We start from the raw sequence: 26615 nt of genomic DNA, 5'->3' as shown, positions 1-26615 counted from the left end.
TCTTAGTTCGAATAATAATGTCTTGCTTCTTTCCTTTTAGGTATGGAAAGGTATTTTGGTGTTGTCATGCAGTTTGAAGATGAGTATGGGCCGGTAGGTGAAAGCGGTGTGTGCGCGATGCTGTCTGGTGAGTAATGTGCGATGCGCGGCGCTGTTTCGCCTTTTATATTGCTAACCTGTGTCTTTTCTCTCCTTACAGGTTGCGATGTTCCTCACCGATCGCAGTAGTGTTGCAGCAATGATACTGACCAGGAGATGACTACCCAGGTACGAATTGTGTGGCTTTCTTCATTCGGGAGGAAACGTGAGTAAACGCTTAATAATGCTGTCTTTCTTTCTCCTCTTTCCAGGTATGGTATTCCATGATGCATGCGGTGCCGGATGATGGAGTTTGTACCTTCAGGTGAGTGGAACTGAAGTCAGCGATGGATTGAAGACAGGATACTGTTCCAGGTAAGTTTCAGAGTGTTCTTTCCCTCTCTGCAGGTCCTTCGTTTCAGGTAAGCTGGCATCAAAGAACTGGACACAGTGGGCCTCATTACACGGAATGCGGTAAGGGTTTACCAGTACCGGTAAGGGCACCGGTACCGGTAAACCCTTACCGCCTTATACGAGGTCCCTTTGCCGGACCCGATCTCAACGGCTGGTTTTACCAGCCGTTAAGGAACGGGCCTGCAAAGGGACCTTGGTGCTAATTACGGTACCGCAAATTGCGGTACCGTAATTACCTCCTTCCCCATTTCCATTGAGCCCTATTGGGGCAAAAATGGGAATGGGGAAGTGGTCTCTTTGCCGGACCCGATCTCAACGGCTGGTTTTACCACCCGTTAAGGAACGGGCCTGCAAAGGGACCTTGGTGCTAATTACGGTACCGCAAATTGCGGTTCCGTAATTACCTCCTTCCCCATTTCCATTGAGCCCTATGGGGGCAAAAATGGGAATGGGGAAGTGCCTTGGTAATGGGGAATTACCGCCCCAGCTCACTTTGGAGTAGGGCGGTAATTCCGCCATCCACCGGACACGGTAAAATACTGGCGGCAACCATGGCGCTAACAGCGCCATGGTTACTGCATACCATGTAATGAGGCCCAGTGAGCGTTACGCTGCCCACAGCAGAATAACGCAAAGCATGTTCTGCTGTTTGGGTGTGGTTTAAATAGTCTCAGATAAAGTAGTCCAGGTAAAATAGTCCCAGGCCTGCCACACCCAAAGTAGTCCAGGTAAAGTAGTCCCAGGCCTGCCACACCCAAAAGACTAGACTGCATAGCTCAGTTCCTTGCAACTGAGCTATGTGTGTGCCTCCATGTTGGCTGAACCCCCCCCTCCAAGTTAAATAGTCCCAAGTAAATAGTCCCATTCTAATGTTGGTCTTCATGATGGTTATGAGCCTGGCGCCAAAGATGCCAGGACTGACTCCAAGAGAGTCTTGGATGAGGTTCTAAGGCCTTTGACCTGGCCCTAACTTGAAGGCTGACTTGCCAGTGAGGGCCAGGGGCAAGGGTCATGACACAGGGCCAGTTATAGCCTATCGCTCAATTTGCTTCTCTTGATGCAGGATGAATTTACTCTCCCTCCCAGAGGGACTGTCCGTGGAGGAGGACACATGTCCCAAAGGTGGGGGCCCAACCCTCTCAATGCCAAGTGGAGTTCAGAACCACAGGAGTCAGATATATGTCCTGGGGGTGCACTGCCAACGGGGGCGTCTAGTGGTTCGAGATCTTGGACATCCATTCGCCGGGCCTCACTATTGGCTGAAGTAAGCACTTTGAAGTTATCAATGTGTAAGCGATTCCTCAGTCTGAGGAGGGCCTCTACTTCTTCACGGCCATGGCAGGTACACCTGGAGGAGGGCACACACCCCAATTTTGGCGGCCCAACCCTCCAGTGAACTCTCGTGATGTGGTTGAATTTGCATCTGCTTTGGTGTGTGGAGTCTTTACTTCTCTGGGATCCGGTCTTGCTTCGTTGTATGAGGGCATAACATGTTCCGTCCCTTTGCAGCAGGAGGAGCACATTCACATTGTTGGGCGAGGGTGCTCCACCTAGATACCTCCAGCTTGGAACACTCTGCAAGTGTCGATTGTGCAGGCCCGAGGAATGGCGCTTTAGCTCTGTTTTTCACGCTGTGTGGTTGCTCGCACCGTAGGCCCTTGTCCTAAGAAGACCTCAGGGAAAGCTCAGTTTGCTGGGGAAGGACTGGGTAACTCATCCAATCGAATTGAGGTGTGCTGTCTCCCTCTGTGCCTGGATGAAGTTGCGTTCTCCACCACGTTCCCGTTCGTAAGTTGTATTGAGCAATCTAGGGTTATTAGACCTTTGCTGTGGGGTCAGTCTTCAGCTTGGAGGTCTCCAGAATGATTCCAGGAGTGTGCCCCAGCACAAGCCGGGCCCATGTGCTGGGTGTTGCTTTAATAGGGTTGTCTTATCCCCTGGTAATCGGACACAAGCTGCACAATAAGAGTCATACGCCAGCCACCGCTTTGACCCAGTAAGCCCGCCCTGAGTGTGTCTAATCCTGAGAGGGGTTACGGTCCGTATCCTTCTTGTATTTAATAGGGACCTGTGGGTCCGTTGAGTTTCTCTGGTGGCTCCTTTCAATTATGAGCTAGGGGCCAAGAAGGAGGTTGATTTGAGTCCTCACTGGCCTCCGCAGTGTTCGAGGACCCATATATGGTGTAGGGTGTCCGGGGTCATATACACTGCTCTCTGCCAGCGGGAGACCTTATGATACGCACGTGTTCTGGGCAGGGGCAACTGCGGGCAAAGCGCTGGAGCACGCTGATCCTGAGGGCCGCGGTAGGAGGCCCAGAAATGTCGCTGTTCTCTCGTTCCTCCACCAGCCGCTACGCATTGCGGCCACTCCAATATTGGACTTAATGAGGTGCAGTGGGGTCATGGTATGGCCTAAGAGGCAAGTCTGTCATGTGAAATGGGCATCACCGAGCTGGGATCACCGGGATCTCTAATCGATCCTCAAGATATGCACCGGGTTTCACCATGCTCCCAAGCCTCTCACAGTGTTGTATTTAACTCTGAGGGCGGTGACCAACGGGAGTGCACTAACATGGTTGCCAGAGTTTCGAGTGAGCGCAGTAAGTCCTGCTGGTCTCAGTTCCACCTTAAGAATCAGTGGGGTAGCAGAACATCCTTCTCCACACTGGGGCGTCTCTGTGATATACCGCCACTAAGTGCACGGAAGTGTGCTGTTTGCTGTGATCGACTTCGCCTAGATTCTGGACTCTGGACTGCCTTTGTTTGCTTAGCCCGTGAGGATTCTACTCGCGTTCCGCAAGTCTAAAGAGGAAGTCCTTCGCAGCTACACCCGGACTGCCTGACCTTGAAGTAATTACTGATGAACGCTTCGACGTTCTATTCAGAAACGTGTTTTAGCTTTTTCACTTGTCTGTTCCCCAATCTGTGTTAGATTGGATACGCCCACCCTCTCCGTAATTCTATTGCTGCGTGTTAGATTGGATACGCCCATCTCTCTAGTAAACCCCCACACCCCTCCTAGAGTTGATACGTTCCATATCCCACGCACTACTAATTGCAGCTTTTTCTCTACTTTGATCTCTTTAGAGCCTAGGATTGGCCCGCTCGAACTGGCCCCTCCCTTCCATTTCCCCTGGGTCGTGTGAAATACCCATCATGCAGCGCACCACGCGCGCGCACCAGTAAGTGCACGGAAGTGTGCTGTTTGCTGTGATCGACTTTGCCTAGATTCTGGACACTGGACTGCCTTTGTTTGTTTAGCCCGTGAGGATTCTACTCCCATTCCGCGAGTCTAAAGAGGAAGTCCTTCGCAGCTACACCCGGACTGCCTGACCTTGAAGTAATTACTGATGAACACTTCCACGTTCTATTCGGACACGTGTTTTAGCTTTTTCACTTGTCTGCTCCCCGATCTGTGTTAGATTGGATACACCCACCCTCGCCGTAATTCTATTGCTGCGTGGTATATTGGATACGCCCATCTCTCTAGTAAACCCCCACACCCCTCCTAGAGTTGATACGTTCCGTATCCCACGCACTACTAATTGCAGATTTTTCTCTACTTTGATCTCTTTAGAGCCTAGGATTGGCCCGCTCGAACTGGCCCCTCTCTTCCATTTCCCCTGGGTCGTGTGAAATACCCATCATGCAGCGCACCACGCGCGCGCACCAGTAAGTGCACGGAAGTGTGCTGTTTGCTGTGATCGACTTTGCCTAGATTCTGGACACTGGACTGCCTTTGTTTGTTTAGCCCGTGAGGATTCTACTCCCATTCCGCGAGTCTAAAGAGGAAGTCCTTCGCAGCTACACCCGGACTGCCTGACCTTGAAGTAATTACTGATGAACACTTCCACGTTCTATTCGGACACGTGTTTTAGCTTTTTCACTTGTCTGCTCCCCGATCTGTGTTAGATTGGATACACCCACCCTCTCCGTAATTCTATTGCTGCGTGGTATATTGGATACGCCCATCTCTCTAGTAAACCCCCACACCCCTCCTAGAGTTGATACGTTCCGTATCCCACGCACTACTAATTGCAGATTTTTCTCTACTTTGATCTCTTTAGAGCCTAGGATTGGCCCGCTCGAACTGGCCCCTCCCTTCCATTTCCCCAGGGTCATGTGAAATACCCATCATGCAGCGCACCACGCACGCGCACCAGTAAGTGCACGGAAGTGAGCTGTTTGCTGTTCGCGGTGCGTGGTGCGAGGTGAATGGTGTGGGATTTTTCGTCTAAGGATAATAATACCCAGTAAATAGCTACACTTGAGGAAAGAAATATAAGGATTGCATGACTGTTTACACCATTGGACACAAAATATCTGAAATAGAGACCGCTAATTGAAATCTCATATAAGGTGAGTGGGCTTTGCTTTGTAATTCAACATATACCTGTGATATCATAATAAACTCCAATTGATGATGAATCTCAGATCTCACACCAGTCTAGACACTGAAATTAAAAAAATAACTGACACGATACAACAACCTAATCGCGCATGTAAAAGGAAGATCATTAGCAAGCATGGTCTATTACCCGAAGCTAAGCTAGCTAAAATGACAAAATTTTTTGATCGTATTGAGTCCACAAAGTCGAGCTATAACAATCTAGCAGAGAGCGTAATAACAGACATAAGTGCTGAACTTGTGGAGGATCTCTCAAACAGACTACTGTGTATCGGCGCTAAATTACTCTCTGAACTGTTGGATACTCAAAATAGTAGAGAGGGAATAGATGCCCATAGGGGAATAAGTACCATTAATACTGGTAATGCTTGTACAGACATGGCCATATGGAGTGGCACAGAGATACATCAGCTTAAAATGTCTATTCCCGGTAGCCCAACTAGCTGGCATGAATTAGAGGTTATGACACTGAAATCAGTAAGTGAAGTCAGTCATCCTGACGGTGATCTCATTGAGGGCGGTAGTTATAATGTTGAGCATGCGAGTAAATTGGAGGAGGAAGAAAAAGAACGAGTTATAGTTGACCCGATTTCTGGCCTAATAACATATGCCATCACCTCATTTAAGGTGACAAACAGTAAAGTGCCTAGTCCTAATTCTAGAATGAACACCAGCACGATCTCTATTAACAGTAGACTTTCTGAAGAAAATGAGAGCTTCAGTCCATTAAAAAATGAAGACCTTTGGGAAGCCCTAGAACGGGTGTTAACATAAATTGTTGATATATGCGATATGATAGAACGTAAACTAGATAGCTATACTGTCCTTTTGCTTTCTGGTTCTACCAAAGAGTGTATGACGTTCAGAGAAGTTGGCACCAATACTGAAATTTTTTCTCAAAAGCAAAAGACCTGGATGGCTCTGATACTGAAGCCAATATGGCCAAACCATTCAAAGACCAGAATCCCCAGGTGGCAGGATACTCTATTGATTCTAATGCCAAGGTATGCTGGTATAAGAAAAATTTGAGAAATGGGATAAAGTTAAAGAAACAAAGAAATGGGAAGAAAAAACAAAAAAATCTGTGTCTTATGAACATGGGAGAGTGATGAATAATGGCTGCATTGTTAGAGAAGAATCCATGCCTGATATTATTGAAAAATGTATCTCTACACTGGTAAGAGAGGATTCCTTAGCAGTTGTGAGACCTAAAGTGATTCATATAACTAATGAACCTAACTTCTTAGGTAAACACATAGTAGCAATCCATGCTCCACAGGAGATGAATATCATTGACATGCAGAATAAGAGTAAAGAGTTAAGTAAAGTGCACAAGATTGCAAAATCCACTAAACTAGCTGTCCCCACACTGGATGAGTGGGTAGTCCCCTCAAAGAAAAAAGTAAAGAAAGAAAAAGAGAGGTCCAAGAATAAAGAAATCTCTACCAAGGTATTGAAAGCTATCAAAACTCTCTTCCAAGAGGAAAGCACTGAGTATCAGCAATGTCCCGTCTCAGGTCATGACTCTGAATCCCCCCAAGAAGGGTATACGGAAGAGAAACAGATTCGTAAGGGTGTATATTTCAGCGAACATAATAATGAAAAAACTTTCGAACCTACCTATAAGAGAGATCCTCTAAACGTTGTCAAAGCCCTACAATTTCAGGCAATTGACAAATCAGGACCAATAGAGATATTAAATAGACAGCGAATTGTAGAACTCTGTGCGTTGGTAGTCCCGTTGCGGACAGTGAAATCGAGTGACTTTAAGATAGTTGATCAACTAATTACTCCAAAATTAGTCACCACTAATGTGTGGTGTACAGATGACACCAATCTAGAATGTATATTAAGCCATCAAGAGAATTTTACTAAACTGGGATACACATGCACAGAAACTTCAATGCGCAAAGTGAAATATCAAAGGGGGGCTATTGAAGTAAAAAGAAGTGAGAACACAAGAATGGCAAATCTTAATGAGACACCAAAAGAAAGTAATATAGCTACATCAGCAAAATGTGTAAAAACCTCTATAAAACAGTCCAACAATGGTAATGTTAGCCAACCTGGAAAACCTGGTGATCTAAAAAAGTTTGATGAAACTAACAGTGCTGTTGATACTGTCGGGTATTGGCAATGGCTACCAATAGAGTATAAATCTAGATTAGAACAAAGTTCCTGATGACATCAATATGATGATCTCATGGAACACTAGGGGGAATATGCACTATGAGAAAAAAGATGGGCTCCTCAATAATCTAAATGCCTTTTGCTTAATCACACTGCAAGAGACCTGGTTATATGAAATGTGTGATATAGATGGATGGTGCACTATACAAAGTTTGGCATGTAAAGGCCCGCGAGGCCGCCCAAAAGGTGGATTGTTAACAGCTATTAAACACCCTTGGACTGGTGTTAAATCTAGCTGGTCCAATGAGATGGTCCTGGGAGTTATTGTAAAAACTAACATCCAGCAATTTCCGAATATCCTATTAATAAATATATACAACCCCCCAAATGGTACCAAGAATAAAGAGAACGTAGAGATGCTAATAAAGATTTTGACAGAATATAACACTGTGCTCCCCATCATAATTGCGGGAGATCTCAACGCAAAGATAATATTACCTGAGGACCCAATGGGCATAGGCAAGAGTTCTGGGCCTATAACAATGGAAACATGCAATAGATTTGGAGAAACTTGGTGTAAATTAATACTGAACCATCAGCTGATTATGCTTAATGGATGCACTAAAGGAGACACTAAGAGAGGTGTCACTAGAGCAGGCTGGGGCAGTTTATCTACAATTGACTACACTATTGTAAATGAAAAGGCTAACAGCTTTATCAGAGATATGGCGGTAGGAAGCCGAGAAGAAAGTGACCACTTTCCACTTATTGTAATGCTGGAATATCCGAACGTGGAGGCAGAATATCATGTGGCAGGGAACATAAAAGTAAACAATGCCGCTAATCGGATCTCATTGAATCCCACTAAACTTGAAAAAGTTAATGTAGTAGCCGTTAATGAGCTACAAAAGTGGTGGAATACTATAAATGATAGACAAATAGTTACCCATAGTGAAACTATTGGGGAATATGAAGATGTCATAAGTAAAATCAAAGAAGCTGCCTCCCAAAAACGGAAGTATTCCAGCAATGGTGAAAAATGGAATCTTTCGCACGGCAAACATAATGCATATGATCCTGTATTCAACAAAGCGAAAACTGCTCTGAGAAAAGCCATCAAATATGCTGCCAAGACCAAGGGTAGTGATGCCTCCACACAGATAAAATGGTTAAAAAAACAACATAGGAAGTGGATGCGCTATCATAAAAGAAATAAACTATGTGAAACATGGTTAAACATTGCTGCCCAAGCGAAAAGTAACAATCAACAAGGGATGTGGAGAGTGATAAATGAGACAAACAAACGAAATCTCCCACTCAATAGTGTTCCAGAAAAAGAGTGGATTAAGCATGTAAAAAACACCCGTGGCTCTGGTGAGACCATAAAAACTGGGCTGATGTCAAAGCGGGCAATATGGATGGGAAATTTCTCAGAACTCTCTCTTGTTAATATGATTGAGAAACTACACACCTCTAGAGCCACTGGCCCTGATGGTACTTGCAATGCCCTTTTACGCTTAGCCTCGGAAATATGGGCAAAAGTACTTAATCTCCTGTTCCAATGGATTGGCATGAATGGGTCCATTCCTAAAACATGGCAGGAGAGTGTAATACTCCCGATCTACAAAAAGGGTGAATGGAAAGACCCTAAAAATTACTGAATGTTAGCGATGCTGGATATTCCGGCCAAAATATTCGCAAAAGTATTACTAGATGAACTAAACATATGGATAGAGGCTAATAAGATCCTGCCTATATATCAAGCTGGGTTTCGAGCAAAATCTTCCACCACCCATAATATAATCAACTTAGTATCAGCAGTAGAATATTTGTGGAATGTGCGTAATTTGCCAGGATATGTGGCGTTTATTGATCTTTCTGCCGCATTTGATACGGTAATAAGAGAAAAACTATGGGACAAACTGAAGTTATGGGGGATACCAGAAGAGCTACTATATATGATACAATTATTGTACTCTGACACTTCAGTTAGAGTACGCCTAGACGGTGAAGGACGGCTCTCCCAATCAATCCCCACAGTTTGTGGAGTAAAACAAGGTTGTCGGCTTGCAGCGACATTGTTTAATCTTTATTTGGCCGATTGTATGAATGAGTTAGACGAAAGAATGGTCAATTCAGTGAAGCTGGGTATGATAGACCTTCCTTGGCTAGGATACGCTGATGATCTGGTCTTGTTAGACTACACACCGTTAGGGCTACAATTAAGGATAAACTGTCTTTTGCAATTCTCTGAAAAGAATGGATTAAAGATTAATATTGCTAAAACTAAGGTAATGTCCTTTCTGGGAAAAACGAAACAATCATGGTCTAACAAATTTATATGGATGGTGAATGCAGAGAAACTTGAAAAAGTTGAATACTATCGATATTTAGGAGTCATAATAGACGCAAAGCTGATGTGGAAACAGCATTGGGAGGCATCTAAACTTTTATGTTTAAAAAATACTGGCGCTATCAGTACATTTATTGGGAAACAAGGTAGCATTTCAGTAAACACCATCTTACTACTATATAATAGTAAAATAATAAGTTGTCTACTTTATGGAGCCGAGATTTGGGGAGGTAAATTTGAGAACGAAATGTGCAAATTTGAAGGAAAATGTTTAAAATTATTGTTTAGATTACCAAATACAATAGCATGTGAATATATGTTATTAGAGGGAGATTTTAGATTTGCTAAGGACATATTAGAATACAAATCTGCAATGCTTTATGCAAAGCTAAGTATGTTATCCATTAGCACCTTTGTAGTTGAATTGATGACTAATTCTAAGAGTGGTTTTAAAAAACATTTTAAATCTTTGAGCAGATTACATATGGTATATGCAAAATGGGCAACTACTAATGAAAAGAGCTAGTTACTCTTAAAACAAGCTAAGATCAAAAAACTATTACAAGGAGTAATATATAGCTATGCTAAGGAACGTGACATGATCTCCTTGGCCACGAAATCAACAAGCGGCCTATTTTTAGAACATTGGTCTCTAGAATCTACGAAACCGAAATATTTGTATGCCTTTCCATCTGCTACCATTGTTAGACAGTATTTTATGTTTAAATTCAATCTTTGTGATACGATGGAGATCCTAGGTGCCAAATTGGGAATAGAGAAAACCATAAGGTTTTGTAGATTATGTGGTATGGAAAACATTGAAACTGCTAAACATCTGTTATGTCACTGCGAGAGTCTTGTAAACCTTTGTGTAAAGTATTTTTTACGTTACAAAAACTCCAGTCTATTAGAGGATATAGAAATCTGTTGGAAAAGACTGATGGAAGGGAATGACATGAATTTGATATATCACATGATGAAATTTTATGAATTAATTTAAAAAATTTTAAAGGATCTATCAGAGGATATTTTTGTATGTACATTTTAAACCTTGCAGAATGTGTGATAATGTGTTTTAAATTTAAGTTTGTATATGTAAAGCCATCTTTGGCTGTGTACATATTATCATAAATAAATGATATACCGCCAGGGACGATGGCGGAGGGAGGATTGGGTCTCAGGGTGACGCCACGAGAGGGGGAGGCACCAACTGGCTTACCTTTGGTACTCTCTCGGGGTGCTCCTCTTCGACTGTGCACGTCTCAGCACCGCTTCACCAAACGGGTTCAACGGGGCCACTTGTGTTTTCATTGTGGATGGAACCTCTCCCGTGGGGGGGTGCCTGAACTCCGGACCTCCTCCGGGTGTTGCAGGTGTCTCCGCAGGTTCCTCTGCAGCTACGCGCTTCAACGCTGGGCCAATTCACTTTCAACGACGCAGACCGGGCCGGGCCGCAGTCACTGCGCACCACTTTACAAATTACGATTTCCAGGCAAATCCTACTCCGATTTTCTTCAGGTCTTCGCTCACATCCAGGGGGCTATGTTCCCACATAAGATTTGCCAAACTTATCCAGTGTGGGGGACTTTCTAGTGGGGGCTCAATCCACTTTTAGGGCCGTGGGACGATGAGATCACATAGAGGTTAGGTTCATCCGTGCGCCCTCTAGTGGCCACTCCCTTTTTGCTTTCTAATGCCATTTCTGCATGTCGGAATTACCGTTGAATGATTCTTCCACTCTTTTGGCAGTAACAGTAATTCAGCCAACAAGTGACGAATTTACTGATGAGAAATGATTGTTGGAGCTAATAACGCCAGATGTTGTGGTGGTATTTGGTAAATCTTCCCAGCGGAATTAGTGCCATCTTTAATGTCATAGTAAGCCCTATAAGTGTATTTATTTGTTGCCAGGTGGTGATATCTAAGGGATCAGTTGAAATACTGATACCACGATCCTGTAGGGAAAGCTTCATTTTTTTCTTTTTTTGATTTACCACTTTGTCACCTCAGGCCAACCTAACTCCAAGTTTGTATGTTTTATGAATAAAGATCATTGTACCCTAGACCTTCGAATTATCTGGTGGCACAACGACAGGGACACATGATACTCACAGATGCCCTGTGTCAGTAACTTAAGTAAAATATGTAATTTTTTGTTAAGCAGTGTTAACATGCATGGCTGAATGCAATGCTGTCCTGCTGCTTTGATAATGTGTATACAATGAAGCTGGCCCCTGTAAATTAGACAAATCACAAACAACTACTTTTTCGGGCGAAGATTCTGTTCATTTGACAAGATATTATGAAACTATTGATGGGAAACTTGAAAGCTCCTTTCAGTTTGGCTAATTGTACTCCCTCTACTTTTCAGAATATTGATTTATGTGCCCCGGAGCATGCTGCAAACAGGAGACAAATGAAAGAGAAAGGGGATGGTATTGAATATAACAGAGCAATTTCACAAACCCCCAAGGAGAAACATAAACACAAACAGAAAAATGCCAAGGTAGTCCCTGTTTACTAATATCCAAGCCTGTTGAGGATCTCATTTCAACCATATGTTCTAATTCCTTGACAACAATTCCTGTAATATTTCTCTTTCTCAAACACTGCGCAGGATTAAATGTATTACATGGAAGGCACATTCTGTTGCACACTCCGTAGGCCACACATCTTAATGTGGTAAGCCTAGGGCTAAAGGCAGGGAGGTCTCAGACTTTGGTTGTGGGGTGATCAACAACCTAGTTATAATAACGCAATTGCATCATAACATCACCAGAAGGTATGCCATTATTTCCAGGTCCAAGCATGTTTGCACCCGGCAGTCCTTTTCCAGCAGGCAAAGAGCTCTCAGGACTGAGTCCTGTAATATGACCCATTATTGCCCATATTATTGTATTCAGACTTTATTTTCCACTATCAATGTCTCTGGTTCACCAAGCTTTAGGTAGAATACAGGCCAAAAACAATGTCAGCAAGCAGTGGTGTTGCTAGGTCTGGAAAAGATCTGGGGCTACGCTACTGTTGGTACTATCGGGACATAATCTGTTTAGCATTTGTTGGATTTGTGTTTTCTGGAGTGGAGTGTTTTCTGGGTGGCGGCTGTTTGACTGGAATCTATTGTGGGTACATGGGTGTGGTGGCTACTGCCAATGGTGGTTGTTGATGGATTTTTTGGATCGTATCCACTTCAAGATATTTGCTGTTGACTGTCGCTGATGAATGTCCTACAATAAGGGCCTACTACTTCTCTATGATGGACCATTTTGGGGTAAATCACCTACTGTGCCTCTGAATATACTGTTCAATGTCGTTGGAGCTGTTCATCATTCATAGATGATGTGCATTGCCCGCCGCAGGCTCTGCAGGTTGACTGCAAGTGTGTAGGATGACATTCAATTGGAGTTGGTGGGTAAAGAGCCTATGGGACAATCATGTACTCCCTGAGGTAGTCTTGGCTGGCTAATCCAAACTCTCCTGCTCCTATGCCATCCAGGACACCATGTAAACTATGCTGCTCACAGTCTCCTACCAAGGTATCCTTTACAGATGCTCCACTGTCCCTGCTTCAGTAGCTGCTGTATCCTTAAAGCAGTGAGGATTCTGGCTTTCAAGTCATTTCCCCTTTTCTTGAGGTCTTTGCGGTCCTGTTGCACCGTCCCCGTGCCTGCCATATTGTCACATATTTCACTCCCTAAGGCATTTTTCGTCTGGTGGGTGGAATTGCTGTTTTGTGCCCCATTGCGTTCTTCGGCATAGGGCACTACAAGCTCTGCAAGCACAGTGAGCTCTGGCTCAGTGAATATCGGCTTCCTAAACTGTATTTCCACACAGTGCCTTTGGATTTGACTCCTGGCATCCTTTTCTGTGTTTCAACTTTGGATGGCACCTATAAAGCAGTGTTTCAAGTTGATTAGATTTTCAAAGATGCTCGACGCACAGCTTCCTTTTTGCTTTCTGATGCTATTTCTGCCTGGTGAAATTACCGTTGAATGATCTTTCCACTCTTCTGGCATTAACAGTAATTCAGCCAACAAGTGACAAATGTACTCGTGAGAAATGATTGTTGGAGCTAATTCCGCCAGATGTCGTGGTGGTATATGGTAAATCTTCCTGGCGGAATTAGTGCCATCTTTACTGTCATAGTCAGCCCTATAAGTGTATTTATTTGTTACCAGGTGGTGAAATCTAAGGGAACGGTTGAAATACTGATACCACGATCCTGTAGGGAAACCTTCATTTATTTATGTTGTTTTGATTTAAGACTTTGTCACCTTAGGCAAACCTAACCCCATAGTTTGTATGTTTTTTTAATAACGATCATTGTACCTTAGACCTTCAAATTATCTGGTGGCACTGCGACAGGGAAACATCATACTCACAGATCCCCTGTGTCAGTAACTTTAGTAAAATACATAATTTTAATGCATGGCTGAATGCGATGCTGTCCAGCTGCTGTGACAATGGCCCTCATTACAAATTTGCCGGTCGTAATCCGGTGTTACCGTGATGGCGGTGACACCGGTTCCGACACTGCATGCATGGGGTAACAAGGACGAATTATGGGTTGGCGGCCGCGCGCCTCACTACAGTGCGGAACTGGTGTCACCGCCATCACGGTAACACCCACGGAGAAGGATGCACCGGATAAAATGCCAGCGGTACTTCCGTATCCGCCTCGTCCATAGCGGATGCAGAAACACCTGTGCCGGAAATACCATTATCGCGAAAACCTGAAAGAGAGTGGCAGCCATTACATAAATCATAATCCACTGCAATCCTCTGGTACCACACGGCCCACAGCTACTGTGTCAGCCTAAAAACACTGAGGAACATGACATCAAGGATCCCAGTCAGACGGCAGCAGAAAGCCTGCTTCAGTGAGGTGGCACTCACTGTTCTTGTCGAGCACATAGTTGACAATGCAGGGCAGTTGTTCAGCGCAGACCACAGGCGGTTCACGCAGCAGAGAAGAAAAGACATATGGGCTGAGGCTGCCCAGAAGGTCTCAGCTGTGGGTGTGACCCCCTGTTCAGTACAAGATTGGCATAAAATGTGGGATGACCTGCGGCTGAGGATGCAGAACATGCTGGCATGCTGGCAGCCCACAGACAGCAACGCAGCCCCACAGGAGGCAGACCACATTCCCCACTGAAGCTGCTACCATTGGAGGAGAGGTGTAGCAGCGTGCCGCCGCACTTCGAAGGAATCGAGGGAGTCGGCAGAGCCGAGGCCGGTGCCCTGGCACCTGCCGAGGCCGGTAAGTACAGAAAGTGCAAAGACATGAATGTAAATCAAGGTATACCTCCCCGAAGCAAAGCGGAGAGAGCAACATACCATCGTCCCCATCAACCATAGCACACCCAGTACCCCCATGGGACACCCCCCCCCAGCAATGCAGAGAGAGCCATATACCACAGTCCCCAGCAACGCTAGCACACCCAGTGCCCCCATGGGACACCACCACCCCCCGGCCAGCCAGATGGCGTCCTTTCCCAGCAGTCAAAGCACTTGCAGGACTCAGTCCTGGAATATGACCCATTCTTGCCCATAGTATTGTATTCAGACTTTATTTGCCAGTATCAAAGTCTCCAGTTCACCAAGGTTTAGGTGGAATACAGGCCAAAAACAATGTCATCAAGCAGGGGTGTTGCTAGGTCTGGAAAATATCTGGGGCTATGGTACTGTCGGGACTCGGGGCTAGCTAGTCTTTTGGTTGTAGCCCATGAGCTTCTAGCTATAGCCCCCCCCACCCACAGTCCCCCAAGCGACGCCTCTGTCAGCAAGTCTTCCATTCAGAATAGACATACAATTCTACTAACAAATCTCACATGCTACATAGATTAATTTCGTTCATGGCAAAAATCACTTATTTCACATGTTTTAACCAGTGATCACCAACGTAATATATCTAGTCATCAAACATTTACATTACAATACAAATATTGCACCAAAATGCCAGTTTGTGGCAGAAGGAACATTCTCTTTTGCACTGGATTGGCAGGGCTACTCCATGGTGACATCCCGAGGTTTCCCCTTCTATCTCCTTTAATAAAAGCCAGAGGCAGATAAGAATGAGTCTTGGGCTGGGGGGCGGAAGCCATGTCTGGAGTGCTTGGGGATATCTTGGCACATTCAGGTGGCAAGTGGGAAGTCCATCTGTGGCTCGCGAGTCTCGCGAGAACTTGCAAGCAAAGCAAGCTCGCGAGACTCAGCAAGTGGAAGCGGGGCGCAAGAGAAAGCGCATGCATGGGACAGCATATAACGCTAGAGCAGAGCAAAAACAGCAGGACTCGTCAGCGCTTCTACTTGCGGAGTGCATACAGGACATATTGCATTTAATATAAAGACTCCCTGAAAGAGACACATGAGAACCACAATATCCTCTTGGGAGGATAGCTCAGGGGCAACCTGCTCGCATTGGAAACAAAACAACGCACAGCAACACAGGATCGATCCCCGGGTTCACGCTTAGAACCTCTGGGTATTAAGCGCATTATAAATAACCAATTATAATCATCAGAGCAGTGAATTAACTGCTCTCTGTACACAGTTAAGGCAGCACAATAAATCCCTGTGTCCTCATAACACTGAGTGTGCTGCATGTCATTTTACTACATAATTGTTGACGAGGATCCAGAAGATTTCCATGCGTCAGGATGCAAGGTGCTACTGCACCCCCGCTTTTCTTCAGACACCAGGTAGGCCTGCAATTCCATGGTCTCAGTGGGAGCCCCTTTTCACAACTTGGATTCGGTCAGGGGCACAGACTATTCCCCTGCCAGGAAGAGAGCCATGCTGTTGAATGCCATTGGTGTGGACGGGCAGAGAATTTTTGCGGGGCACAATCCAGAAGTAGTTGAGGATGCCACTGATGACGTGTTCAAGGAGGCGATAAGGCGCACTGTTAAGAGATTTTCCAATAAAGAAAACACAGTATTGCATCGGATCAAGTTCTATACTAGGAAGCAGGAGGCCTCTGAAGCAATGGAGGATTACGTCACATGAATGTGAGAGCTGACAGCTTTTTGTTGTCTTCAGCAACAACAGAGAGAGCATGATCTGTGATTTGCTGGTGGTCCACACCAACTTGAGGAAGGTACAGTACAAGTTCATAGTGGAGAAGGAGCTGGTGCTCGATAAAGTTATCCAGATTGCCAGAGCCGTGAAGGAAACCTCGAGCAGGCACAAGGAATTGGCAGGAAGCACCCCAGGCCATGAAGTGTAATGCCATGCAGTACTGTGGACACCAAGGCCATGCAGTATTGGGGACACAAAGAGAAACCAAGATGGGATGGACAAGATGAGAGGCCTGGCAGAAGGGAACCATTGAAGTGCCACAGATGCGCCAGCAGCCGACATTTAGCCAATGATAGGGAATGTCCCGCCAGAAGCAAGGAGTGCTCGATCTGTAGGAGGTTTGGACTTATAGCCATTGCCTGAGGCAAAAAAGTCACATCAGTAGTGGTTAGTGGTGGCGCAAAGAGCAACACATTTTTAGAGGAAGACAAACCGACCATCATCATGGTCAACAGTTCCACTACTAGGAGAAAGTAACCACACTGTGTGATCAGAGTTGACGGAAAGGAAAACATAGTCATGGACATAGCTAACTTTTTCCAGTGCTAACCTAATTTTCCAATTTCATGATAGGAGGGTAGACATTGGTTCTCATGAATAAATTAAAGCCCCTTTATACAAAAAATCCCAAATATTGAAAAGCATCTTTCACAACTGTCAAGGGGCACTGCCTATGTTTCAACTCCCCTTATCACTAGAAATTAAATGGAGATGTTCCAGTTTAATCTCAGTTCTGAATGTCTCCCAAACCTTTGAATTATGCTTATGATTCCCTGGCATATACATTGTGGAATCCCTACATATACCCTAAAGTCATCCGCATAAAGTGATATCCAATTCTCCGCACCCCATGGCAAACAGAATCCCTCCACCAGGGCATCTTGTTGCATCCATTCTGCAAGATCATTTACTTATTCAAACCTTTACAAAACTTTTTGGTTCACCCTAACTCTCGCCTTGGCTCCTTGTACAGGATATCCACCCAGTTCAGAAATTCTGGGTCAAAATCCAACTTGGATCACATGCTTTTTCTGAGTTTGCTAGACATAAGTGCCCTTGGGACATTCTCTAGTTCAAATGCAGTCTGCACAGATTCCATCTCTTGGGTTCGCTCTAGGATCACATGTGCTCTCGTGCCGGTGTGTTAGGCACTCTTTAATCACCCAAAAGCGATTTGCCAACAACACCTTATAATTTTCATCTCACTATTGTTTTGGCTAATCAACTACCAGACTCAATGATCCACTCTTCAAGTAGATTGGTGAGCCTTTTTAATGGCAGTCAGCAAATCAGCATACAGATAATCCATAAAACGGGACATGAAACCAGGATCAAACTGAGTATGGCGCATCAACCCCCTTCCCGGGTTATACTTTTTTATACAGTAATGCACACAGGTTATTTCATGAAAGGGAGTGGTCCATTCATCATACAGTGGCATCAGTATGCAATACACCAGGTAGTTCCAACTTTAACTACATGATTTTCATAATAGAAACTACAAGCAGTGGTAAGGTTCTCACACATTGGCGAATATACCTTGCAACAAGAAGCAGACATGACATATACATTTCTGGCATATTAGTGTTTTTTATTACAATTACAGTTCTTATATGTCTACGGCAGTGCCTGTCTGCATAATGTTGCTAATTCTACCTGCTGAAGCTGTCATGCCTGGCGAGGTGTTGGATTGAAAATCGCTTGCCTGTGCCAAACAGGAACTATGTCAGAAGTGGGTAATGTTGAAGTGAGCCGCATCTAGCAACACACCTGACACACATCTCAGTTAGGACATGTGCACAATGACATAGTACAATGCAGTTAAAGTCAGTAGGCACAGATTAACATGGCAGCTGCAGGTGGCTGAAATCTAGCATGCAAATTGCAGAGTAGTACATCAATGGAGGACCCAGTTTCACTTTTTCCACCACACTATTAACAAGAGATATCGGCGAATCTGAAGCACAAATATCTGGGACCTTTGCGGCACAACTGTGGCTTCTCTAACGCCTTATGTCAAGTTCCTTTTCCAGAAATGTAGCCGCATAGGATTTACTGTCTCCTGCAGTCAAGCCCAAAGTTCTCAGAGGAACCTGCTGGCGCCAAGCATCTTAGCTTTGTTGATTTGTTTGATTGCACAGATCAGTTCTGCCACCTTGAGTTCCCATTCAAGGGCCTCCCTTTGTGTTACCGAGATTCACTTGATTGGCAAGTCCCCTATAAATGCCCCGAATTCCTTATTCCCACAGATAGTCTGCTAGGTGTATAGCTGTTTAAAGTGTTGGGGGAAAACTTCAGCCACTTCCCCAAAAGTCACTATTGGGTACTGTTGCTATCTCTGATCATAGTGGCAAATCTAGCCCCGTCTTCATTCACCAGCCATGGCAGGAGTTTACCCGTTTTAGCTCCCTTTTTGTAAATCCTACATTGTGTTTCCGACAGGTGTTGGTTAGCCCGTTCAGTGGCTTATAATCAGCGTCGCTCCCTCAGCCACCTTACTTCTTCCAGTTCTTCATTGGTTTCTAAATATTATCTCTAAAGCCTCAGAATATCTCTCTTTTTCCTTTAAATATCCACCCCCTTCAATTTCTCTTTAGTGCCCAAGAACATCATCATCTTACCCTTTTTAAGTTTTGAATGATTCCCAAAATTTTGTATACTTTTCATCAAAGAAGGTTATTTTCCAAGTGTTCCTTCGTATCCATTTCAAATGTTGTGATAACCTCTACTGCCCCGTATGTGAAAGTCGTTGAGCCTACATATGCCTTGAGGCTTCAGTGTATTCTTTCTGATGGAACATTTCAGTGGTGAGTGGCCTGATCAACCTCTAGATCAAATGGAACTCTCTTATCTGCCCTGCATCTCCCACTGAGTAATATGTAGTCCAGTCTTGAGAACAAGTGTACAGATGAGAAAAAAAAAGAATACTTAAATAGCCTGTGCTATTCCCTCCATGCATCCTTCAGTACTAGGGCATCTGCAAATTGTGCCAATCGTGTTGGACCTGTTCTTCTTTTGGTGCTCACTGTAGATCTATCCATTTTCAAGTCCATGACATTGTTGAATCCTCCGCTATCCCAATCTGACCCAGTTGCATCTACCACCACCATATTTGGCATAGTCTCCAGAAAGGGCCTTTGAGGGTTTGCAGAGCATATATGTTTATCATTGTAAGGGTCTACCCAAAGTACCCCGAAAAGCTTGAGAAACCTTCCTGGCAGATCTACTTGTTTCTCCAGGCATTCAAAAGGAGTGATATTCATATAATACCCCTTACCTGTCCTCCTAGCAAATCCTGTGTGATAACACTTGGTTTATCTGGACCTTCTCAGGAACCCATATTTAGGACCTGTAAGATGGGGCTCCAGTTGTCATAAATCTCCCCCGTCTCACCTGGGATCGCTTCTTGCTCTGTTCCGCGGGAGGATTCCTCTTGTGGACGGATCGGGTCTTGTATAGGCTCGCTCGAGTCTCGTCCGGCTGCAGAGCGCGTTCAGAGTTCCGGGAAGGTCGCAGTTCCAGGATGTCCAGGAAAAAGTTTGCAGTCGCTAGGGTTGAGGATTCCGCGAGCAGAATTAGAGGGAAGGGGTGAAAGGAAGGAAGAAGGAACCAGGAAACTAGGAATAGTGGATTCGCCGAACAGCACACACACGTCAAGTCACTACCTAATGATAGCGTTGAGACACGCGGGGCTGCGTGGGCGTGGCCAATTTATAGAACGTGCCGTGTGCGACGTGAAGGCTGGTGCGAGGCAAGTCAATTGGCACGGCCATGTTGGGAGTAACAAGGAATACAAGCCCTGTCGCGATAAGGACCAGGAAGTCCAGAAGGGGCAAGTTCTATGGGTCATGACAGCATGCCTCCTCCGAAGACCTGTTCCACCAGGTTTGCCCGGGTGTATGAGATGGAATCTTCTAAGCAATCAAGGGGTATTTAAGTTAGAAACTGGTTCCCAGGTTCTCTCGCTAGGAGGATATCCTTTCCATTCAACCAGGTATTGAAGTCAACCCCGTTTATACCTGGAATCGCATATTCTGGACACTTCATATTCCAGCTGATCGTCCACAATAACAGGACTGGGTCTGCAGGATTTTCGGGTGGATTGGATGTAGGGTTTCAATAGGGAAGTGTGAAAGACTGGTGTGTATTCTCTTCCAGGAGTCAGGTAGCTTGAGTCAGAATGAGACAGAATTGATGATTTCCTTTATGGAAAATGGCCCATAGTACCGAGGGGCTAATTTGTTTGGCCGTAGATGTCATGGTAATAGTTTCGAGGACAACCAGACTTGATCACCAACAGAATAAGAAGGCTCTGGTCTTCTTTTGGAGTCCGCATAACGCTTAGTGCGTGTCTGGGCCTCTTCCAATTGTTCCTTGGCTTCCTTGTGTATGTTGATGAGAGTCTGAATCCATGAGTCGAGAGTAGGTACTGGAGTGGGATGTGGAAGAACAGAAGGTAAAACGGACGGGTGAAAACCTTGACTGCAATAGAAAGGGCTGACCTTGAGTGCTGAGTGATCGGAATTGTTGTAGGCAAACTCGGCCAGGGGTATGAGGAGAGACCAGTCATCCTGAACCTTGGTGGCAAAACAACGAAGATATTGCTCCAGAGTCTGATTTACACGTTCCGTGGCTCTGTTGGTTTGTGGGTGATAACCTGATGAGAGAGCGCGTTGGATCCCTAGAATACGACACAGATGTTTCCAGAATTGTGAGACGTATTGAGGTCCTCGGTCCGATATGATCTTGGAAGGAAGTCCATGAGGACGGAAAATGTGTTCCAGGAAGATTCCAGCAAGTTCTGAGGAGGATGGTAGTTTATACAAAGGTGTAAAATGAGCCATATGAGTGAACAAGTCTATGGTTACCATGATGGTCGTGTATCCTCGGGAAGGTGGTAATTCCACAATGAAGTCTGTAGCAATAAATTCCCATGGTCTTGTTGGCAGCGATGGTTGCAGTAGAAGACCCGCCGGTCTCCTTTTATCATGTTTGTTTTGACTGCAGATAGCACAAGCCTTGATGTACTGTTGTACGTCAGTCTTCATTCCAGGCCACCAAAACTGTCTTTGTATAAGGCAGAGGGTGTTAGTTATACCACGATGACCGGAGTGAAGCATATCATGGCAGAGGTTTATTATTCTTTGTTGTAATTTCTGCTTAGGAATGACCAGTGCATTGTCCTTGAATAAATATCCTTCCTTAACTGTTAGATTCCATGGATTCTTCCTTGAAATATCCTTCCAGAGGTCAGAGGACTGGGTTTGCACTCAAATTTCTTCCAGGAGGTTGAGTGCTTGAGCTACAAAGATAGTGTGGGGAAACATCTTAGGATAGGCCTTGTCTTCAGTGGCTACAAAATCAGGACATCGAGATAAGGCGTCAGCAATCATGTTTTGTGATCCGAGAACATGAGTGATTTGGAATTGGTACTGGGCAAAGAAGTAGGCCCAACGCGCCTGATGACTGTTCCTGCACTCCAACGACTGTAGAATTTGGAGATTCCGATGGTCTGTGCGGACCTGATCTGGATATCTAGCACCCAGAAGTAGGTGTCGCCATTCAGTGAAGGCTTGGCGGATGGCCAACAGTTCCTTCTCCAGGACAGAATAGTGTGTCTCGCTGGGAGTCAGGGTTCGTGAAAGGTAAGCAATGGGGTGTTCAAGTTTATCCTCAAGTTCCTGTTTCAAGACCGCTCCTATGGCGTAGTTAGAGGCATCCGTTTCCACTAGGAATGGGCGATTTATGTCGGGTTGGGCCAGGATGGGGGCTTGCGTGAACTCTGTCTTCAATCATTGGAATGCTTTATCTTGCAGTGTAGACCAGATAAAGGGGGTGTCTTTCTTCAAGAGAGCAACGATCGGCTAAACGATCTCGGAAAAGGTAGAAATAAACTTCCGGTAGAAGTTGGCGAGCCCCAGGAAGGATTGAACTTGTTTCACAGATGTGGGAGCGGGCCAAGCCAGTATGGCCTTTACCTTTAAAGGGTCCATACCAATTCCTTCTGGGCTAAGGATGAATCCTAGGTAGTGAACAGAAGTAACATGAAACAAGCATTTTTCGGGTTTGGCTAAAAGTTTGTGTTCACGAAGTCGTTGTAATACTGCCTTTACATGTTCTTCATGCTTTAGAGGATCCTTGGAAAAAATCAATATGCCATCCAGATAAACAATGACAAAGAGGAACAACATGTAAGAGAACACCCTATCCATAAAACGCTGAAAGACTGCGGGAGCATTAGCTAGTCCAAAGGGCATAGCTAGATATTCATAGTGACCAAAGGGCTAAAGGCTGTTTTCCATTCGTCTCCTTCCCGGACACGGATTAAGTGGTAGGCACCCCAGAGATCCAACTTCGTGAATATTACGCCGCCTCTCACTGCTTCCAGGATATCTGAGATCCGGGGCAGTGGGTACTGATCTTTGAGGGTGCATTGATTTAAGCCTCGATAGTCGAGGCAAGGTCTGAGTTCCTTGGTATCCTTCTTGGGAACGAAGAACAACGAAGCACCCGCTGGAGATTTCGAGGGTCTTATGGTGCCGTTTTCAAGATTGGTGTCTAGGTATTCCCGAAGGGCCTTTTTCTCAGGTTCGGAAAGAATGAACATTCTGCCGAAGGGAATTACTGCTGAGGGATCTGTATCTATGGCACAGTCTTCGGGCCTGTGAGGGGGTAAGGCTTGGACTATGGCAGTAGAAAATACATCGGCATATCCCTGATAGGCCTCTGGAACTTGTATGATATTGGAAACCATGAGTGGTGTTTTTTGGTCTCTTGGTGGTTCTTTAGGAGGTGTCGAGGAGGGATCCAGGGATAGACAGTGGGACATACAAAACTCTGAGCCCAGGAATAATGATCCTGCTGTCCAATTGATATATGGATTGTGCTTTTGTAACCAGGGCATACCCAAAACCATGGGGTAATGGGCTGACTTAATGATGTCGAATGTAATCCGCTCTTGATGATGGTTTATGGAAAGTTGGATCTCTTTAGTCTGCAGGCTTATGGGTCCTGAAGAGAGGGGTCTTCCGTCAATTGCTTCCACCGGCTGCATGGTGTTTCGTGTCTCGTACGGAATATGATGACTAACAACCCAGTTTTGATCAATGAAAATTCTCATAGCTCCGCAGTCCACCAAGGCCAGAATGGGATAGGTCTTGTTCTTGGAGGGCGACAGGAAGGCCTGTAGTATCACCAAATTGTTTTGTCCAGGAGAGTTCAAGGATGGAATTGATGTGGAACAAACATCTCTCTCTCGGCACCTCGCTCCATCTAGGATCGGGAGCTGGCGTTTCCCTAACGCCGTGGAGGGGCTAGAGGGCATTCGCTAACAAGGTGTTTATCCGAGGCACAATACATGCACAGGCCTGTGTGGATCCTTCTCATCCTTTCTTGTGGGGAAATAGGCCCTTGGGAGTCTCCTATTTGCATGGCTTCCGGATCTATGTCAGGGCTTTGGGCAGGTTCGGTTTTTACAGAAGTCTCAAGGGAATTCTTTTGAAAGGGTATCTTGGTCTTTCTTCTTTCAGCCTTTCTTTCCTGGATTCGGAAGTCTATTTGCATGGCTAGATCCATAAGAGCCTCGAATGAGCTAGGATGAGCCACCCTGGCTATTTCGTCCTTAATATCCTCGTTTAGACCCCTGCGAAATAGAGTGAAACTTGCTTCTGAGGACCAATCCGCTTCCTTGGCCAGTTGTTTGAATCTAGTAACGTACGTTAGCATATCCTGAGATCCCTGTTGGAAATCAGGTAACTGTTCCTGAGCACTAAAAACCTGTTCTGGGCGGTCGAACATAGTCTTGAGTGCTTGAATGAATCCATCATAATCATCCAGGAGGGCATCTCCTGAGTTGACTAAGGGAGTGGCCCAGGTCAACGCGTTCCCTGTGAGGTGCGAGATTATGAAGCCCACCTTCACCCTGGAAGTTGAAAAATAATAGGGCTTAAAAGTAAAATGCACCAAGCAGGAATCCAGGAATCCACATAAGGATTTTGCTGAGCCATCATATTTGTCTACCACTCCACCCAGAAACACACTGTCCTTGTTAGCGGGGTCGCGAAACAAAACAAGCTGCTTTAACGCAGCATTCTCAGCTTTTAAGTTCTGTACTTCAGTTGTGAGTTCTTCCATGCCACACATAAGGTCCTGGACTTCTTTCTCCATAGCAGTATCAGTGTTGGTCGTTGGGCGTCTCAAACTGTTGTAAATCTCCCCCGTCTCACTTGGGATCGCTTCTTGCTCTGTTCCGCGGGAGGATTCCTCTTGTGGCGGATCGGGTCTTGTATAGGCTCGCTCGAGTCTCGTCCGGCTGCAGAGTGCGTTCAGAGTTCCGGGAAGGTTGCAGTTCCAGGATGTCCAGGAAAAAGGTAGCGGTCGCTAGGGTTGAGGATTCCGGGAGCAGAATTAGAAGGAAGGGGTGAAAGGAAGGAAGAAGGAATCAGGAAACTAGGAATAGTGGATTCGCCGAACAGCACACACATGTCAAGTCACTACCTAATGATAGCGTTGAGACGTGCGGGGCCGCGGGGGTGTGGCCAATTTATAGAACGTGCCGTGTGCGACGTGAAGGCTGGTGCGAGGCAAGTCACTTGCCACGGCCATGTGCGACGTGAAGGCTGGTGCAAGGCAAGTCACTTGGCACGGCCATGTTGGGAGTAACAAGGAATACAAGCCCCGTCGCGATAAGGACCAGGAAGTCCAGAAGGGGCAAGTTTTATGGGTCATGACACCAGTAGGCATACTATATCCGGTATGTCTCTCTGAAGTTATGATGTCACTGTTTCCTATTTGGTCTTTTAACAGAGATCATTTACATTTCATGACATGGAGCGCAATAACAACTTTAGCCCTCGTCCTGTGTAATCTCCCACATTATCTGCCATCATCCATCGTATTATAACAATCCAGGAATAGCATTCCTCCACCCCCCTCATTCCCAGGATCATGATCTACATGCTCACCTTAGGTGCTGCAATAATACAATAATAAACATCTTTCAACCACCCCGCACTCTTGATCTCCAAACATTCACCTTCAAATACGCCTCCCTACTCTTCTGAAAACGTAGAAGAATCTATCATTCAATATTGATATTGAAAAATTCCCAACTACTCTCTTGACCTTGGTTTATAGACCTTCACCAACTACATCTCCAATTTTATACCTCCACCTTTGTTTCTCACAGTTTTAGTATACTCATTAGGAATCCGTCATCATGGTAGAATTTGCTTTGCTATTTGAGGAAGAACCTCAAAAAATCCTACACCACTGACAATCCCTCTGTTCATCAAATCTGCCCTGCATGATATGTTTCTAGGCGCATCACAACCATTTCTTACAACCTCAACTCTCTCCCGGCAGAAGCCAGGCCTGCATCTGGATCCCATTCCAGGCAGTATTTTCTCCCAATTGCTATTCCGTTTTCAGCTCCTTTCCCCTATCACTCCAAATGAAGAATCAAATTTTGGCAACAAATTGTTCCTTCTTGCAGACAGATGGCCATGTTTCCAGTCAGGCCTCCTGGGGGTGCATCCCTCTATTGACCTGCTCCTGATTTACATTAAACGTGCAGTCACTTTCCAAAACTGAAGGCCTCTTCAGAACCATGATCATCCACCATCACAAAAAATGAAGTACAGAATAGGAGCTTCCCTTGATGATATAATCTAGTTCCTGTGGGTCATTTCAGTTGTTGACTTCATTTAATCTCCAGCCACACTAGGCGATTCTCATCTTCTGTTCAGCACCTTGTCTTGCTTCATGTTGCTGTGTCTCTTTCTCTTGCTGATCTGAAGTTTGCACAGTGTTGCCATCAGGCCACAGTGACTCCTGAGCTACATGCCGTTCTACTCTTAGCCCTTCCCAGATATGCTTTTTTGTAACTTGTAGAGACCCTAGACTACTAAGCCATTCACAGACCTTCTGAAGTGTTGGTAACAATCAGGCCCAACACCCTGGAGGCTCTGAACCTTGGCAGTAACCATAATCAAGAATGTGTAACAGTTTTCTCGCAACTGCCTTTTAACCTCCTCAAAGGACCTGTTGAACCACAAATGTATTGTGGATACATGTAAACTGAGGTGCTACAATATCTGATAAACCCTATATTTTTTATGGATTGCTTCCTCCCACAGATTCCTCATGAGCAGA

General features: G+C 45.2%; 1 protein-coding gene across 1 annotated transcript in view; it reads left to right on the top strand.

Moving 5' to 3' along the window:
* The window catches only part of LOC138558352 (serine/arginine repetitive matrix protein 2-like), a 321979-nt gene that overhangs the window by 242473 nt on the left and 52891 nt on the right, over window positions 1–26615 (top strand). The window contains exon 6 of the mRNA XM_069642669.1: window positions 11755–11889. Within this exon, the coding sequence (XP_069498770.1) occupies window positions 11755–11889 (135 nt within the window). The remainder of the gene's footprint in view (window positions 1–11754; window positions 11890–26615) is intronic.

This window comes from Ambystoma mexicanum, chromosome 1p (assembly GCF_040938575.1).
Source record: "Ambystoma mexicanum isolate Mex_15411 chromosome 1p, UKY_AmexF1_1, whole genome shotgun sequence".
In the NCBI taxonomy this organism is placed as follows: Eukaryota; Metazoa; Chordata; class Amphibia; order Caudata; family Ambystomatidae; genus Ambystoma; species Ambystoma mexicanum.
The sequence above is the reverse complement of the archived record's forward strand: the minus strand, read 5'-3'. Positions and strand labels throughout refer to the sequence as shown.